Source organism: Alosa sapidissima, chromosome 3 (genome assembly GCF_018492685.1).
Source record: "Alosa sapidissima isolate fAloSap1 chromosome 3, fAloSap1.pri, whole genome shotgun sequence".
NCBI classification, from domain to species: domain Eukaryota; kingdom Metazoa; phylum Chordata; class Actinopteri; order Clupeiformes; family Clupeidae; genus Alosa; species Alosa sapidissima.
Window position 1 is genome coordinate 25092395 of NC_055959.1, and position 19227 is coordinate 25111621.

The 19227-nt window shown below is 47.7% G+C and overlaps 2 protein-coding genes across 2 annotated transcripts in view; both read left to right on the forward strand.

Annotated features, from left to right (window-relative positions):
- The window catches only part of fam20ca (FAM20C golgi associated secretory pathway kinase a), a 38337-nt gene extending 33586 nt beyond the window's left edge, over positions 1 to 4751 (forward strand). The window contains exons 7-10 of the mRNA XM_042087460.1: positions 274 to 383; positions 667 to 748; positions 1635 to 1694; positions 2304 to 4751. Coding sequence (XP_041943394.1) covers positions 274 to 383; positions 667 to 748; positions 1635 to 1694; positions 2304 to 2571 — 520 coding nt within the window. The 3' untranslated portion in view covers positions 2572 to 4751. The remainder of the gene's footprint in view (positions 1 to 273; positions 384 to 666; positions 749 to 1634; positions 1695 to 2303) is intronic.
- A 5694-nt stretch (positions 4752 to 10445) lies between these two features.
- Positions 10446 to 19227, forward strand: part of LOC121706011 (retinoic acid-induced protein 1) — a 53758-nt gene continuing 44976 nt past the window's right edge. Inside the window, exon 1 of the mRNA XM_042087426.1 lies at positions 10446 to 10794. The gene's annotated coding sequence lies outside the window, so the exon portion shown is untranslated. The remainder of the gene's footprint in view (positions 10795 to 19227) is intronic.

Below are 19227 nucleotides of genomic sequence, written 5' to 3' on the forward strand. Positions count from 1 at the left end.
CAGCGCTAACTCTCTGAGGGCATGAACATGTGATTCTGTCAAAAGGTTGTTGACAGCCAACAGCCATCAAATGACAGCCCTTAATTTCGTGCTCCAGATGCAGCATGTTGATTGGCTGGAATACTGTATGACTCCATCCCAGCCACTTTGTGTAGGAGAAAATTACTGAATTTGAAAAAACTCTACTGCATTACAACCTGTGCCTTCAACAGACTGTGCCTTTAAGTACATGTTCAAATCTGATTCAGGCTGTTTGTTTGTGTGTTTGTTTAGGTGGGAGGTGGACCCTGACTACTGCGACGAGGTGAAGCAGACACCCCCGTATGACCAAGGCACTCGACTCCTGGATGTCATGGACATGACCATCTTTGATTTCCTCATGGGTAGGTGGAGAGTAGAATATGTGTTTAGATAAACCGCTAGTCAGTAAGACTAATCTCCATGTATAATATCTCCATTAGCACCTACATTCTGTGGGATTGACAGAGGATTTGTGGGTCGCTGACTCATTTTACAAATGATATGCCATATTACAAATGATATGCCACCGTAGTTCTCTACAACCCGATCGATCCAGTTCAGCGTAGGCGTAATAAAAAAAGACCGGAAAAGGCCCCCATGGTCATAAAAATGCCAAGCAGAACTCTGATTGCTCTCATTTCTCAGGCAACATGGATCGTCACCACTACGAAACCTTTGAGAAATTTGGCAACGAGACGTTTATCATCCACTTGGACAATGGCCGAGGGTGAGTGAGACGCATTCTCATTATCTCTTCTCCTATCACGTTGTCATCGCCTTGGTTGGAGCGTCAGCTTGGCCGACACGCTGCATTTCCCCCATCGCCCTCTGCTGTCTCTAACTGCAGTGGAACACGTTCAAAGCATTGCAACAGAATCATTGTGAGGCACCATGTGCTCTCATACAAGTTTAAAAGTTCGCCCTCGACTGTCATAGGCAGCTGAGTTGAAAGCGAGAGACACACTGCGGCGGACTGTTCCAGGGAGACCACTGCGTGCGTTAGAGGGCCTGAGGAAAATGCATATCGAATACACACAGCAGCAGCGATGCTAACGCGCCAGACTCAGGGAGCTGTTCTCCAGCGAACGCTCCGAATTGGCACATGCTTCAGTGAGCGTGCCCAGAACAGGAGTTGCATCTGAGATGGAGTGTCGGCCCGGCTCCGGTCCAGATACCACATCAGATCAAGGATTCGTCTTAAGGTATGATACATGAGGCAACTTTTTGAGCGATGTTGCTGGGCAACCACATAACCAGTTCCATCAGAAATTGTTGCCCAATATCAATGGGAACATGCCAGAACCACAAATGAGGAACACTGCCCAGCTCAAAATGCTGTCCCATGTATCATCAGCTTTAGATTCAGACATTGCTGTCCGCTTACTCTTTGGAAACTGCTACGCCTCGCCAAAACTTTCCCAAACTTTTGCTCTCTGCTCTGTGTGTGCTGACCCAGTCTCGTCAGTGCGTTCCGAGAGAGAATCTGACATGCATCTTCTGTGGGTGCTGCGTTTGATCATGAGACGCCATCTCACAGCCCCGCCGCGACGCTTCTGATGTTGGCAGCTGCGTGCGTACGTCCTGACCTGGTTTTGTTTTCTAACCCCCATCAGGTTCGGGAAGCACTCCCACGATGAGCTCTCCATCCTGGTACCCCTCAGTCAGTGCTGCAGGTGACTATCTTCTCTTCTGACTCACTCCTTTCCGTCTGAGCAGATTTAGAGCAAAGAATTTGCTCCATCTAAGTGATAAAGTGATTATCATCTTCCAGCAGAAACATGGCACCATCCTGGGGGGTTCTAGATTAAAATTGAATATGTAAAATACTGATCTGTCAAGTAGAATATAACTTGTACTATCAGATTTCTCCCTGGGCTACTTTTATTTCTCGTATGATTCATGTATTTATCTATCTGCTGAGTTAAGTCTTCTTCCCTCTAAGTCTCTGTATTTTACATCATTCTAGTTTGCCTGTCTCAACTATGAAGCACTTTGGGTCAACTGTTGATTTTAAATGTGCTATATAAATTAAGTGACTTAACTTGACTTGACTTGAACATACGGGGCATTTCTGAGTCACGTTTGATACATATTTGACACAGCAGAGGATGCAGTTCATGACATGCACAGTCAAGTAGCATTTCTATACAACCCAAGTAGGGAGGGTTCTTGTCTGCTATTGTTTTAGTTCAGTAGCGTTACTCATCATTAGCACATAGTGACTTTCTGGGCCAACATCATGGGCTTACTGTATGTCCTGTCTTCTGTCTTCCTGTCCACAGAGTGAAGCGCTCCACCTACCTGCGCCTCCAGCTGCTGGCCAAGGAGGAGTACAAGCTGAGCGGTCTGATGGAGGAGTCGCTGATGCGGGACCGTCTGAACCCGGTGCTGATCCGACCCCACCTGGATGCTCTGGACCGCCGGGTGCGTGTGGTGCTCAAGGTGCTGTCCGACTGTGTGGAGAAGGAGGGCTTCACCGGCGTGGTGGAGGATGACCTGGCGCATGGCTACCGCGCCCGACATCATGAGCCCGGCGCCCGGGGGAGGTAGTGAGCCCCAGGAGAGAGCGAGAGGGGACTACTGGGCTTACACAGCCGGGTCGGCTTTCTTTTTGGTGGTGCTTAGCCACCAGGTTGTGGAGGAGGAGGGTGGACCGACCATTCAAACCCCCCCCCCCCCCCCCCCCCCCCTCCTCTCAACAGCCCCTTAAACTGAACACTGCATGAGTGTCAGTGTCAGAGGAAGCACTTGCTTACCAGTTGGAGGAAGCCTTGCACCTCGAGCCTTCCGCCTCCATCCTGAATTCAGTGAATTCCAGACCAAGACTTGCTGTAAACCGCCTCTCTACCCATAAAGCCACTGTGTGTGTGTGTGTGTGTGGGTGGGTGTTTATGGGTGCCTATTGAGTGTGTGCACACACACGAGGGACCGTGGCTCAACCTTGGCAGAGGGAAATTGTCACAGAAGATTAATCAAATGTGAGATGTTTCGGTTTGACACAGGCAGGAAGGACTCTCCCTTGATGTATATTTTGTTTGTTCAAAGAAAGCTTATTTGAGATTCGAGTGCTGCTCTTTTTTTCTCTGTGTGTGTGTGTGTGTGTGTCTGTGTGTGTGTGTTTGTTAAACTATGCCTTTATAATTAGAGAGCAACATTTCAGCACAATTAATCAAAAATTGCACATGTATCCACTGGAAAAATGTCACGCAGTACAATAGTGAAATAAAAAGTTCAATGTGTATTTGATGGGAAGAGAGATGAGATGGAGGCAGTCACCACTGGAGTAGAACAAATAGCGTGTCTTACATGCTCAGCCTCACAACAACTCATGAGGGAGCCAACATTCATAGTCATTCATTCATATACCATAGTCTCTCTTGTAGCTTACTGCACAGAGACAGATAGTAGTGCAGTGGTTTTCACCCAGCTCTGTGAACCCAGAGCTGCTGCATGTACAGGTTCGTTATATGAGCTGTTTTTTCCTACTACAGACATCCTCTCTCATCTGTTCCCTATCAGACCAAAAGCTGACAACCACCCACCTCACCCCCACACCACCACCACCACCTCTGGGATGTCTAATCTGCTTAGGTTTGGCTTTTGGTTGTTTGTGTCACATTGCCACACCCAGTATCCAATCCGCCAGGTCCTTCTGCTTTTCTAACCAGTCAGCAGACCAGCATCATCTGTCATCCTCATACTGCTTCCATGTCTTGGTGAACAGGTCAGCAAACAGCATACACTGCAAAAGAGCCATCCTTTGGAGGTTCCTGGCTGGATTAGTGGACTGTCATTAGATGTTAAGTCTTGGGTATTAAGGCCATACAGGTGATTACAGAGGGATAGATGGATGTGTTTTAGTTTTGATTTTGTAGTAGTTGAGTTTAGTAGTAAGCTAAAGGCTTACTGGAAATCTTTAGAGGGTTCAGTGGGTTTGTATTTCATCAAGTCACTGTTACTGCCATTACTTTATTATTATTATTATTATTATTTTCAGTGCCCAATGAAACATAATTTACTTTAACTGGAGAGTGCCTTTAGTTTTTGGGTTGAGTTCTCACACAGGCATCACCAGTTATGAGATCTCACAGTGCCAACTGTTCTGATAAAAAATGTCCATTGTGACACTGAGATTAAAAGCAGCATGATAGTTTAATATGTTGCTTTTGAAAATTATTTATTGAACTGCGTACCAAAATACAGTGACAGATGGGAGATGGAGATTGCTTTGTTTGCTTGTTTTATTTGTTTGTTTGGATACCGTCTCACGCTGTCCTTGTTCTGAACACTTCTATACTGCAGAGTGCAGAGCTGGACGTAGAATACATATGACACAAAGCGTTCTGTGCACCTCTGTCCCAGTCAAACCCAGTGCCTGTGCAACAAGAGGAAATACTTGAATGTTTTTTTTTCAGGGGGGTTGTTGAGGGTTCTGTAGTACACGCTCGTCCCAGGAGAGAGCTTTGAGTGACAGTGGGGGGTCAAAGAGAGGGAGTCCTGCCATGATAACAAAGGCAGAATCTGACTGTGTAAATATCTATAAATAACATGTCAGCCACAAGCCTTGTTGGTTTATTTTTGTCCTTTTTATTTGTTTGTTTGTTTGTTTATTGGTTTGATGGTTTGTTTCCCTTCTGCATTGGTACTGTGAAAACATGTTTGCCAAATGGGTGCAATAAAACGGAAAAAAAAACAAAAAATAGACAAATAAACAACTTAAACTACAACAACAGCCTGTGTTCCGACATGTGACAAGAGGTATAAAAGCATAGACAGCCTTTTAGGCACAAGCAGAGGATGACTAGGACATCAACCATAGTGTCTAGATCTGCACACAGTGCAGTGGCCAGTTAAGTCTGTTGTGGAAGCTTCAGCAGCCTCCATCCACACTATCTGAGAGAGATAGAGAGATCATTGTATCCTTATGTGTTCTTCAGAACTACAGAGCTTCCCGGGCTAATACACAGCAGCCGTGGCCTACTGGTTAGCGCTCCGGACTTGTAACCGGAGGGTTGCCGGTTCGAACCCCGACCAGTAGGCATGGCTGAAGTGCCCTTGAGCAAGGCACCTAACCCCTCACTGCTCAGCAGCGCCGCTGTTGTTGCAGGCAGCTCACTGCGCCGGGATTAGTGTGTGCTTCACCTCACTGTGTGTTCACTGTGTTTCACTAATTGGGTTAAATGCAGAGACCAAATTTCCATCGCGGGATCAAAAGAGTATTTATACTTTTTCTTTATACTATACAGACTGAAGCCAATTTACTGGGACACATGGCCTGCTGTAATGTGTTTCACCACAAGGTGGTGTTAAATAACCCTTCCAATATGTTGGCCCTTTTTTACTATTGGGAAGAGTGGAAACTTACCTCAAGCCAACTGCAACCAACCTAATTGATCCGACACCCCCTCAACTCATCAGCTTACTGAAACCTGAATAGAAAACACGTTCAGAGATGCAGATGCTTGTTTGAGGTGCACGTTCATCCACTACCCACTTGAGTCTGCTTGAGTGAGCTGTTGAGCGCAGAGCAGTGGCTGAGACGTGATGCAGTCAGCCGTCAGGGCTGTCAAGTCTGATCTGACTCACTGCTGCCCCCCACCCTCCCAACGACCCCTCCTGGAGAAATCCGAAGGCAGGAGAGCCAAGCCCCTGGATGGCCAACAGCGTCTCTAGGCAACACAGAGCCCTGGGCAGCTCCTGGCCATGTTCTGACCACAATGATGTGGATAATTTTGCAACCCAAACACATACAGACAAACATACAAACACAGAAAAATTAACCTGAATGTTTACAACCTTAGAGCATTATAAAAGGTGAGATGACAACTGCAGCATCATTGCGAGTACAACAGTGGGCATCACAAGGGACAGCGTAATCACAATTTCCTCACCGGTTGGTCAGAGTTCACGCTGCGATTATATTCAACAGAGCTACATTTTAAGGAGTGCCAAATGAGGCAAGTGAATGTGATGTAAATGAATCCGTGGTCAGTAATAGCAGCACTAGTAATACATCACCTACATTCATTTCAAGCACTGAAGTCCCACTCAGGTGGATGGGAACCCTTCATACTGTGACAAAGTCTAACGTTAATGCCTTATAAGAGTTGTAAACAAGCCATGCATACTCTCTCTCTCTCACTTACCACACACACACAGAGAGAGAGAGAGAGAGAGAGAAAGGAATTACACACGGCAGAGTAATTTCTGATATTTTTAATGAAAACTCTTGTAATGTATTTACATACGTTCACACCCCCAGACAGAATGCTGCTAAGGGAGGGAGAAACACGGGCAAAAGCCAAGTGACATGAATATTTATGGAAGCAAATGTGTCACATTTTTTGGCAACACTTTAATGCACACCAAATATGCCAGCTTCCCTGCTACAGTTTCCTGAATTAAATCATATTGACTCCAAGGTTAATTTCTACTACAGATATGTTTACTTAATACTAATACAAACAAATGGAGTTGGCCTAACATTCTGCAAGATAACTTCACCTGAATGTTTCTGAACAAAATACATTAAAGGAAATACTGCAGTACACTCTATATCAAGTAGTCTCTCCACAGAACATGGGTGTGTTGTCATTTACAGACAACTCAGTCTTTTAGCCTTTAGTTATAGGGTACACTACTCTGTGTTTCAGATGTATTATGATTTTATGCATTTCACTAGACAGGCCACAGGGTGGCACTCTAAGCCCACTCCATGCGCCTGGAGCACCTGTCTCCCTCTCTCTCTCTGTCTCTCCCACACACAGGCGCAGACACGTCCTGCAGGGCTGATGGATCCCTGAGGTCACTGTGTGGTGCAGGATGCGCAGGAAGTACACTTTACCCTCCAGAGCCCACTGTGCTATTTCATCAGATCAGATCAGATCAACCATCAGCCATCAGCAACCCACCTCTCAGGCACTGTTCAATGCCATGAAATGTACAGAGGACTGGGATGAAGTACCATCTCATAACAGGTCATTCCAGTAATTTGTGTGTTAGTATGTTAAAGTAAGTTACTGATGCATACGAATTATGTTCTGGAGCAAAGGGTATATCAGAAGGAGAATATTAAAATAATATTCATGTGAATATAGAGTGGATTCATGACTATAGACTCATATGTTGTTGTTGTTTTAAACACTATCCTTTAAAAACAATCATCAATCATGCATGTCTTTATTTCATCACTGAATGTTTCATCACTGAACATAACGAAGAGAAATGAATCATGAGCTGCCTTTCAATACCCTCTTGTCAGACAGACTATTTGTCTCCTGGGTGCAGGTCTAAACCTAGTGTTTGTAAATATGTCTGTTGAATCAGGATAAAAAAATAACAACAATGCTGCAACCTACCACCTCCCATTTTTTGTCGGTAGTACCACTAGCACAGAGGGTTTAGGGGGGCCCGCCTGTCTTCAGGTAAACAACAGTGTAAGCAGGTCAGCACTAGATGGCAGTAACAGCCTAAGTAAATGCATGTTTCACAATCAACCAGGAAGACAGGCTGACAATTGACATAGGGTCACCAATAAAGTGTCCTTTCCTAGTCAAAACATGTAAAATAAGGGATGGGTTGGGGATGGTACTGTGACAGTTGAACATAAATAAACAGAGAACTGCTTTTATATATTTTTTTTTTTAATTCTCACATCGACATCATGTTATTAATGCATTGGGATGTGCATGTAAAGGCTTGAGCAGTATAGGCTTAGGCTACTTTAAGTAAGGATTTCTCCCTGCCTAGCAACATGGCAACAATCTAGACCACTGTCCTCCCGTCTCTATGGCAACAGTGAGAACACCCCACCACCACCACACCCTTTGTATCCCCCTTTCTTGCCCTCCCTATCTCACCCCCATCCAGTCCCCAACCCACACAAAGGGAAGAAAAGACGCGCGCGCACACACAAACACACACACATACACACACCGCTGATTACAGCGAAGTAGCTGACCCCAGGTATACTGTCCACTTCAGTAGGATCTGAGGAGTGGTCTTCTTCCTCATTAGAATGTCTTCGTTTCTGCCAGGCAGCTGAGCGCTGATGGCTTTTATCACCCGCATTAGAAGCACATTAGAGTCGCGAGAGTCAAGCCTTAATTGCGAGATAGCCTCATCAACTATAAACCCTGCACAAAGGTGGGTGCCTTTTTATCACTGTGTCTCAAAAGGCCGTCTCCCCGACAACCGAAGACATTTGGTGCCTACCCGACGGAATGGTTTTGAAAACATCTAGAGGCAGGCTCCGTTGATTGTTACAAAGTGATAATAAATAGTGCCAAAGACAGAACAGGGTGTCGTTGTCGCCTAGATGCAGCAGAAGGGAAAGGTCATCATAATCCTCAAACTTCTAAGGCCATAACAATAGAGGAATTGAGCCCAACACGCAAAGAGGCGACAGTGACCTAGGCCTACAGTATAGCCTAATCCAAGTACTTTCTGGAAAATAGATGTCGTGTTTGATCTGGTAAGCAGCATACATGGGCCCTTTGGTCCTAGGCTATAGGCTACAGGCTAGCCTAAACAAACTTCATGTCCTCGTCCAAACGCTTAATTATTGCTGTTAATTCCCATGTTAAGTAGGCTATAACATTTCGTATGTGTGATAGCCTTAGGCTTATGTTATGTTTTAATGGTTATCCTGATCCTAAATTGTTTTCTGCTGTTACGCTTGTTGTTATAGGCCTACTGCTATTGGCTACTGCACGGACTTGAGCCCGACACCCGTCTGAGTTGTTCAGCCCTACATCCGTCTGCATTTTCCCAAACTATAGCTCTATGGAATATTATGGAATAGCCTAATAGAGCTTTATTTTATAGCTCTATTAGGCTATTCCATAAATAACTCATGCAAATATTGTCTGTTATCGTTTAACGGTAGCCTATTAGGCCTACTAGATCTCGCCCAGGGTAGGCTAGCCCATGCACTGAAGATAATCTACCAGTCGCAAATTGTCAGCTGCACGTCCCTGCCCAGCACTCGCAAATCCTTTATTGGCACTAGTGATATGCGTTGGCCAGATGATGAAAAAATGAAAGTAGCCTACTGCCAGTCCTAGAACATTTACATTTACATCTATCAGACAGGCCTGTTCTTTAGATCCATGACGTCTATTTTACTGCCCCTGCTTCACAGAAGTGTAGGCTATGTGAATGTTACGAAATCATAAACGCCGCCGCTCTTTTTCATCTTGGTATTAATATAGCCAAGGATAGCCTTGTCCACGCGTTAGAGCTTATTCTTATTCTCTTAAAACGCCGGACGTAGGCTAGTTAAGTGTCAGAATTAGCCTATCAGGTCGAAACGTAAACGTAATGAACTAGGGTCACTTGAGCCTAATATTCAGCAATTATCAATGGCAGACACCACCGACTTCCTAAAAACGTAGTTTTCTTTAACTAGCCAAGACGGGATACGTGAGAGGCATCGGTGAACGTTGTGTGCGCCGGCGAATGCGTAGCCTAGAGGGAAACGATTCACTGATCACAAGCAGTTGTAATGATGAATTTAATTGTCGGAACCACAACCGAATGTAGCATTAGGCGGCTATACGCATCGACGTGCATTCCGTCCTCTGAAGGGTGAGGCTGAGGAAGAGGAATCAGGTTATCAAGAGAGCAAGATGGTTGGATTAGTGTGACGGTCTCTCTCTCGCCTTCTCTATTTTCATTCATGTCACACACTCTCATGCGCGAGCACGTACACACACACACACACACTGACAAAGTCCCTAGTTCTCTTTCAGCACCATCAAGCAAGTCTCCGTCAGCCCCTCCATCCATACGCTACTCTTGCTCTCTCGCAGGACACAAACACGGGGGAGTGAGAGGGGGTAAAAAGAGCGCAAGAGATCGCAAACCTGCAACCTTTGAAGCTGGCGTCCTCCCTCTCTCCGTCTGAGAGGCTGACAACGCTAAAGCAGGTGGTCCCAACTCACCCCCTCCTCTGCATGACTTCCCCCCTTCTCTCTCTTGCTCTCTCTCTCTCTCCCAGTCTCACTGCGTGAGGCTTGCTTGACAAACGCACAAGCTTGCACACAAATGCAAACACACACACACACACACATTTGCTCGCCTGCTCTTGCGTTCATCACCCAAACTGGCTTCGTGCTAGACTCACCAACACAAGAGGCAGGCATGCAGGCAGCCCCACCTCCACCCCCCCACCCCCAGCTAATTCCATTATACATTCCGTCTGGAAGTAAGAGGGCTGCCTTCTAATTGCTTTCTTATCCCCCCGAGTGCCCCCACAACCCCATCTCTTTCCTCTCTCTCCCTCTCCCCTAGCTCTCTCTCTCTCTCTCCCACTCTCTCTTTCTCACTCCCTCCCTCCCTCTCTCCCACCCCTCACCCCCCCCCCTTGCTGAACCTGGCAGTGGAGGCGACGAGCAAGACGAGAGAGGAGAGGAGAGCGCCGCAACAACAAGCCCCGCTGCCACATACTCCACCGTCTGTCGGACTGAGGGAATACGTGCTGCCATTTTTCCTTTTCTTTTTTATTCCCTTCTTCTTCTTCTTCTTCTTCTTCTTCTTCTTCTTTCTCGTCCCCTTGGCATGTGGTATAGCACGAGGAGGTTACAGTAAGACCTGTGATTCTTGCTTTCCCTTTTCTTTTTTTCCTCCTATTTTTTTTTTTCTTTCTTTCTATCTTTTCGCTGTTGTTGTGATAGTGGTGAGGAAAGGAAGGAAGGGAGCAAGGGAGGCAAGCAGGACCACAGGACTCTCGGCGAGCACTGACCGCTGAGGCCACCAGGAAACGACGCACAGGTAAGCAAGCGCGCGTTTGACCACCTCCTCGCTCTTCCACAGCAGAGCGCAGTAGAGCTGAGCAGGGCAGGGGGGTGGGGGGGGGAGGCTTTACTTCACCCTGGTCCAGAGGCAGGGCTCTGCGGCTAAGGGGGAGAGAGAGAGAGATGGAGAGAGAGAGGCTGATGCCCCCCTGTCCCCGGCTCTGCTTGTGCAGTTCACGGCAGCAGCAGCAGTAGCAGCAGCAGGGGGGCGTGTTGGTTTTAGAGGACTGCTTGAGTGTGTGTGTGTGTGTGTGTGTGTGCGTGTGTGTGTTCCCGTGTGTGTGTGTGTGTGTGTGTGTGTGTGTGTGTGTGCGTGTGTGTGATCCCGGACCTTTGGCAGCCTGGAGAGAGAGGGAGCATCAGTGGATGGGACGGAGGGGATGTCCGCTCGTCTCGCTGGGGTGGGGGGGTGGGGGGCAGTGGGGCTGCCATGCCACTGACCTCCTTCCTCGCTATGGCAATGGGGGAGCATCTCATTCCATAATTAGGCAATTGGTGGTTGTTCCGCAAACCACATGACAGTTTTGTTTGCTTTTTTGATGTGTTGTCCATGTTTTATTTTGAGGGAGAATGGAGGGGTGTTGAATTAGCCAACCATGAAAGTCAGCCTCTAACTTTGCAGCTGCTGTTGAAGCGTACCATGTTCAAGTTAGGTCCTCTTATATAACTGCAGTGAAAACGACAGCACATTCAGACCGAGATGCATGGTGGTCCAGCCACTGATTAACCACACATTATTTCACCTCCTCTGTCAGAGGACTCTGGGGTACCATTTCATACCTCTGTATATATGTGTGTGTGTGTATTTGTACGAGAGAGAGAGAGAGAAGGCATATGACTCACACTCAGAGGAAGCCTGAGGTGTGTGTGTGCGGTGTGTGATTTGCGTGTGTGTGTGTGTTTGCGTGTGATTTGCGAGTGTGTGGCGTGTCCTTGCCATATGCCTGAGCAGCAGCAGCAGCAGCATGAGGGACTGAGGCTCCTCTGAACCTGGTTTTAATGGTGCACTGAGACTGCAATGTCACATCTGACCAAAATTGATGTGCCGGACAGCCCACTTCCACTGAGAGCATCCATTTACGGAAGGGGGAGGGGTGTGGGATTGGGGGGGGGGGGGGGAGTGAAGGCAGACGTGAGATAGAGAAGAGAGATAGTCTGTGTGTTTGTGTGGGGGAGAGAGGGAGAGAGAGAGAGAGAGAAAGGAGCGGTAGGAAGGGGGAGGAATGAAATCAAAGAAGATGTGCATACTGCATGTGTTTATGTGTATGTAGGGGAGAGAAAGGGCAGTGAGAGAAGAACAATGCAAAGAGAGAAGAGAAGAGTCGATATTAACAGGTTGTTGTTATTTTGGTCTCAGCGTTTTGAACAATGTCAACATCAGTGTGATCACAGCCAAGGTCAGAACACATCTCTGGTTGGAGGTGCTAGTGGAACACACACACACACACACACACACACACACACACACACACATTAAGTACATGTATCTAGGAAAAACACACACGCACCCGTACATACTCTGTCCGTGCACTATTGCACCATAGTTAGCAGAGTAGGGGGTCATATCTGATGCAACCACTGGAAATGGAACTCGTCTGTCAAGGAGCCTGCTGGGGTCAAGGAATGGCTCCGAGCCAGAAGGCTAGAAAACATATTCTCTCTCTCTCTCTCTCTCTCTCTCTCTCTCTCTCTAGCCCTACTCTCCCACTCTCCATTTTAATGTTCCTGCCTTCACCCCCCCCCCCCTCTTCTTACCTCTCTCTCTCTCTATCCTTGTCTTCCTGCGCACTCCCCCTCCTCTCCTGTCCTCTCCTCACCACTCTCTCTCCCCCCATCCTCCCCCTCTCTCCTCTCCTCTCCTCACCTCATTCTGTCTCTCCACCTCCCTCCTCCACTCTCTCCCCATGGAATGGTCGAGGGGTGAGAGCCAAAGCATAAAAATGTGCTGTCTCCCCTCCACACTGATACACACAGGCAGGACACACACACACACACACACAAACACAAACACAAACTCACACTCACTCACACACTCTCTTACTCTCTCTCTCCCTCACAGGAACACACACACACACACACACACACACACAATCCTGAACATGCCTTCTGACGGTGCAAAAACACAGATTCAGGAGGTCGGCACAGGGCAAAGGAGAAGGACAGGAGGGAAAGGAGGAAAGAGGAGAGACAGAGAGAGAGGGAGAGAGAGAGGGAGAGAGAGAGGGGGGAAGGAATAATTTATCTCCTGCTGCTGCTCTTGCTTCCCCTTTTGTACCACGGCACTCAGGCTGTCCTGCTTTCCTGACATGCAGAGCAACTGACCGTTGTTTCAGACCCCAAAGAGACAGTCCACAGTCCATTCTGAGAGGTCTACAAAAATACCACCAAGACACAGACAAGGAAATACTCAGCCCTTCATTTTAGGTTGCAAGTTCAAAAGACTTTATATTTATATCAGTGTCCTCACATCAAGACTGGTCTATTTTTGAAGTCGGTCTGCTGATAGCAATCTGGAGAGAGAGGAGAGGAGATGGAGTGACTGTGGAATTCACCCCCAGTCCCCCCTCAGTGGCGAGGAGAGAAGCATGGAAAAATACCTTATCCGTCAGTAGGCATCCCAAGCAGGTACAGCCACAGCGAGGCTGGATCAGTTTCCCCCATCTGCTACGTCAGTTTCCCAAAATAAGACCACTACAGTATGTCAGGCAACTATGCACAGCACAGAGAAATCGTTCACAGATGCCCATTCCATTTGGAGATGTGTATTAACATGTGTAATGAATAACTGCATGCGTTTATCCAAAGTGAGTTACCATAGAGGGAATGCATTATACATGCCATATCATGCATGCATTATATGGGTGACATATGTATTATATATGTTTATGCACTTGCACTGGGAATGCTGCTGTCCCCCTGAAAGTGGTTAAAATCAAGACTGAAAACTTTGAGGCCAATGAATGTTTTAATGGTTGAGCGTGTACACTTGTACTAGCAAACAGTTTTCTCCAGGATAAATTAATATTCTGAATGTTCCTGTGCTGCAAATGGTGCTGAGCTTTTCTATATCCTCCACGACTGCTTTTGAGAAGTCCACATCAACAATAACAGCATTAGCAGCACCGGGGACTGCTAAGTGATGACGCCAGGTATCCCTTATCAAAGGCTTAAGACGAGGAGGCACGGTATCTGTGCGTTTTCAGTGGCACAGGATTTGCTTTGCTTAGCTGCCATGAGCTTCGCTAGGTAGTTGTGTGCCGTTTTTGGATGCCTTGTGGGTGTGTTTCAAGTATTCTGATGCAGAGGAGACGCTGAAGCGAAATGCTCTTCTTTACGCTGAAAAACAGAGCACACCTTCATTTCATTCGGAACACTCTGGAGTGATTTAGAAGACGCTTCTTTTTTTCATTTTTTTTTTCCTTTTGCGCTGTGCTGTAACAAAGCTGTCATCACCTGAGTGTTGCCCTTCGTTCGACTCAGGGCCATCATGAGACGACGGTGACAACCTGAGCACAGGGCAAGTCAGTGTGCCGCTTGCGTCTCTGTCCACTGTGTTGTACGTTTACAAGATGCCTGCTTTGTTTACAGGACCTCGTGTTTATCCAGGGGCTTGTCAGCCAGGCAAGGCCCTGAGGAGGCTTGTTCAGAATGCCCCCCATCCCCCCCCCCCCCACACACACACACACACACACACACACAAACACACTGACACACACTCACATCATTTGCACACTAAACCTAAAAACAGATAATTTCACAGGAACAGGTAAAACATCACCTCTTCCTCGCTGTGACAAAGCGATACACCTGGCTGAATTAGTGAAGCAAATGAAGAGAACATACTGTTTACATCAGAACATCAGTTAAACCTATTTTTATAAAGGTGCACTATGCCTGAGTTCTTCCATTTGCTTGTCACAGCACTGAACTTAAAAATACAAATAAAAGATTATATGTAAACATGTCGTCATTTCACATTTAATGTAATATACCTAGTAGAGGACACCAGGAAAGTTGTGAATATTCTAGTCTTTTCTCTCTCTCTCTTGCTCTCTCTCTTTGGATTGTTCAGCTGGGGTGGCCACTGTGTGTAGGAGTGAACAGAAAACATGTCAAAATATAGGGCATGCTGTATGAGGTGTGGATGTGTGTGTGTGCAGCTTTTAAAGAAGAATAAGAATTGTTGCAACGGGATTGTGCGCTGTGCTGCATATTTAAGTGTGTATATGTGTGTGTGTGTTGTGACGGATCCATCCCAGTGCTGGTGGAAATAGCTTGGATCCCCTCCAGGGTGTTGGAGATGAGCAGTCGCCTCTGTAAATAGCCCCTGCGCCCACATTTCCAGCGCTGCATCCTGCAGCATGGACTCAGTCCAGTGGCTCTCGCTGCTCCGGCCGCTCGCCTCTCCTCCCCCTCTCCTCCCCATTTGCCAAACCGTCTGTCACTCATGGGCTGTGTCCAATCTCCCCAAGTGTGTGTGTGTGTATGTTGGAGGGGAGGTATGTCTGTGCTCCATTTCCAGTTCCAGAACTCTATATGTTCCATAAGACCCGTCCTCTAGGGAGGCTGAGCCTAGGCCTGCGCTGCACTGCCCCGGAGCCCAGCAGGAATCTGAGCAGCACCTCCGCCGCCGTCTGCCCCTGGGCCAGCCTCTGGCCTCATTTAAAGAACAGACCCATGTGTGAGGGGTGTGTGTGTGTGTGCGTGTGTGTGTGTGTGTGAGAGAGAGACTGATTAGAGAGAAAGAGAAATGCTGTGTGTGTGTGTGTGTGTGTGTGTGTGTGTGAGAGAGAGAGAGAGAGAGAGACTGATTAGAGAGTACTGGTGTGTGGGTATGTGCGTGTGTGTGTGTGTGTGTGAGAAAGAAAGAGACTGATTAGAGGGAAAGAGAAATACTTGCATGTGGGTGTGTGTTTGTGTGCGTGTGTGATTATTTTATTCATTCGAAAGTGTGTCATCTGGTCTGCTATAAGCTATGAATGTGTCAAAGATATGATGTCGTTTAATTTGTGCATGTGTCTGTGAGCATAAATGCTTCTATGTAGGAGGTGTGCAGACAAGTGTAGGAAATGCTGTGTGTATGGTGGTGTGTTTGTGTATGGTATAGCTTGCAATAGTGCATGATTTGTTTGTGTGTGTGTGTGTGTGTGTTTGTGTGTGTGTGTGTCCGGTTGGTGGGGGTGTCAGGGAGAGTGACGGCAGCACGCGGCCCCTCCGCAGCAGGTGTGCCTGGGCTGATTAGAAGCGGCACTGTCACCGCGACGTCTCCGCGCTGTCTTAATGGCATCGCCTCGGCTCTGATGAGGGCAGAACAATGGCGTCAAAAGTTTTACCCCGCAAAGCGCTTCAAACACCCGTTAGAATTACATAACAATGAGCAAGAGACTCACACGCCGAGAGAGAGAGAAGAAGGGAGGGAGAGAGAGAGAAGGAGCGAGGGGGAGAGAGAGAGAGAGAACAACACTGCAGTGGCTCCCCATAAACCCCTTTCAAAGTGATCAAACACTTGTCTTACGGTGAAACACACACACACGCATACACACACACACACATTTAACAGGTAAGGTGTAGAGAGGAGAGGAGAGAGAGACAGCGAGAGGCTTTGTCTCGTGTTGCAGCGTTTGAACACTGGCACATTTTTAACCCTTTCAAATGTCATGTGAGGGATACAGAAGAAAGATTTTAAGAACAGAGAAATACAATTGCATTTACAATACCAGATCACATAGCTTGATACAATATTCATGCACACACACACACATGCACACACCCAGAGACACACAGCAGCGTGCGCACACACACAGACTCTCATTATGAAGCATGTGCAGGCAGTCTCAGAAGACAGTGATTATTATCCCTGAGTGCACAGCATACAGTACGTGTGGGTGAGAGAGAGCTTCTGTGGACATCCAGACACACACACACACTCATACAAACACCCACACACTCATACACACATACACACACACTCATACACATACACACACACACACACACACTCATATACACACATGTTGCAGTCGGCTATATATATAGAGAGAGACAAACATACGCAAACATTTACAAGAAACACAAATTCTGGCACACACATACAACCCACACACACACACACATACACAAATCAGACCTACACACATTTACAGAAACACAAAAAGTGTACCCAGCACAAAGAGTATATGTATCCACACACATATATGTCCACACACACACACACTGCAGATAGGAGTGAGGCGGCGCTATCAGGGGTTTGCAGCCTGTCCACTGGCCTGCCGTGATTGGTGGCCTCCCTCTGTGTACTTCTGTGTAGCCCTCACAAGAACAGCCCACAGCCCCTGGGGGGTGTGTGTGTGTCTGAGTGTGTGTGTCTGTGTGTGTGTTGTGTCTGAGTCTCTGTGTGTTTAGTGCGTTTTTATTTTGTGGGACCAAAGGGTTGGGAGTTGTGTGTGTGTGTTTCAGGGGTTTGGGTGTTCCTTTGTGTGTGCATGTGTGTGTGTATGCACAGGGTGAAATGTAGAGTATGTGTTTGTGTGTCTTGGTGGGGGTCGTGGAGGGCTGTAGTAGTGGGCTGTAATGTGGGGGGTTGTAAGGTCTGTATGATGGTGATTGGAATGGAGTTATTATGTGAGTTGTATGTGTGTACATGTGTGTGTGTGTGTTTGTGTGGGGTAGAGGTTGTAGAGTGTGTAGGGGAGCAGACGGGTTGTGGGGCGGGGGGGGGGGGGGGGGGGGGGGGGTGGAGGGTGAGTGGTCTCAGGGGAACGTGCAGAAGACGGCCTCTCAAGCTGACAGGATCTACAGTCCTGTAAAGTGGGCCAAGATGAACACACACTCATACACACACACACACACAGAGAGAGGCAGAGAGAGAGGTTTGACTTTAAAAGCCTTAGAGGATGGTCTGTGTGTGTATGTATACTGTATGTGTGTGTGTGTGTGTGTGTGTGTGTGTGTGTGTGTGTGTGTGTGTGTGTGTGTGCCTACCTGAGGTACTTGTGCGTGTGTGTGTGTGTCTCCTGCTGTACTTCTCAATAGGTATATAAGTGAAGGAAAGTGGTGTTTAGCAAGAGGCAGAGGGAGTAGAGTGCTGCTATGTGTCATGTGTTGTGTGATCTAGCCTCGCCCATATGATGTACACACAAAACACACACGCACACACACACACACACACACAAACACACGCACACACACACGCACATGCACACACACACACAAACACATGCACGCATATACACACACTCACACACACACATACACACACATACACACACACACGCACGCACACGTACACACTCAACCACTAAAGAGCCCTTCACTTCACGCCTCGGCTCTGGACGCTGCCCCCCTCTCGTCGGCTGACCAGCACCTGAGCAGCGCGCTGGACACGGCTGTGCACTTCAGCGCTCTCCAGCCAGCGGCAAAATGATCACCGCCACCACAAACAGCACACCCACAACAACACTTCAGCCAGGAAAGCAAGTGCGCAATCCAACTCTAAAAAAACATCACGCCAAACCCCTTGTGGTCATTGGTGGACTCGCCTCACCGTTTGAACATTTTCTCCCCTTTTCAGCCAAACCACAACAGGAATTTGGCTGATGTCCCACTGAAAGTTTGTTATCTACTGATAATGTCACCAACTGTGACTTAGAGCATTGCACTATCCTTCAGTCCAACCAGTCGCTGGTTTAATGCCAGATAATCTCAACTTTTGAAAATCCCAGATAGCCTCGCAGTGGCCTGTCTCCATCCTGATACCCTATTCACCCCTGGAGCGACGCGTAGCATACCAACGGCCGCATTAACCTTCAGCACCTTTGGCAGCGCACTGCGCAGTTTTTTTTGTTGTTGTTGCTACCTCCACCAGTTACGAGCGAGAGAGTGCCATGGAGAATTATCCATGGCAACCCATCCTGAAGGCGATGAGTGCAGCCCTCTCGCTCTCGGCGAGTGGGCACAGGCTGGATGCCAGGACTCCCAAACAATGGCCCAGAGGAACAGAGAGAGAGAGGGAGAGAGAGGATGGAAAGAGAGGGGAGACAGAGGGAGAGAGAGAGAGAGAGAGAGCCAGGCATGCCAACGGCAAAGACAATGGGTATGGCAGTATGGCATGCCGCGGGCGCAGATAAAGGGGCACAGGCGTGCCCGTGGCTCTGGGCAAGTGAGAAGAGGCGTGCAGGCAGATGCAGCTGTTTGTTTTCACTGGGGGGGGGGGGGGCCGGGGGGGGGCAGGAAGGGGGCGGGGGTTGTGGAGTAAGGAGGCCTTCTCATGAGCAGCAGGGAACAAAAGCAAATGCAAACACACCGACTCTCTTCCCTTTCACGGTTTCTCTCCCTGCCCTTGACGTTTGTCTTTTTTCAGCCGTTTTTGTCTGTTTAGCCACGTGTCTGTTTGCTGCCTGTCTGTCTCTCG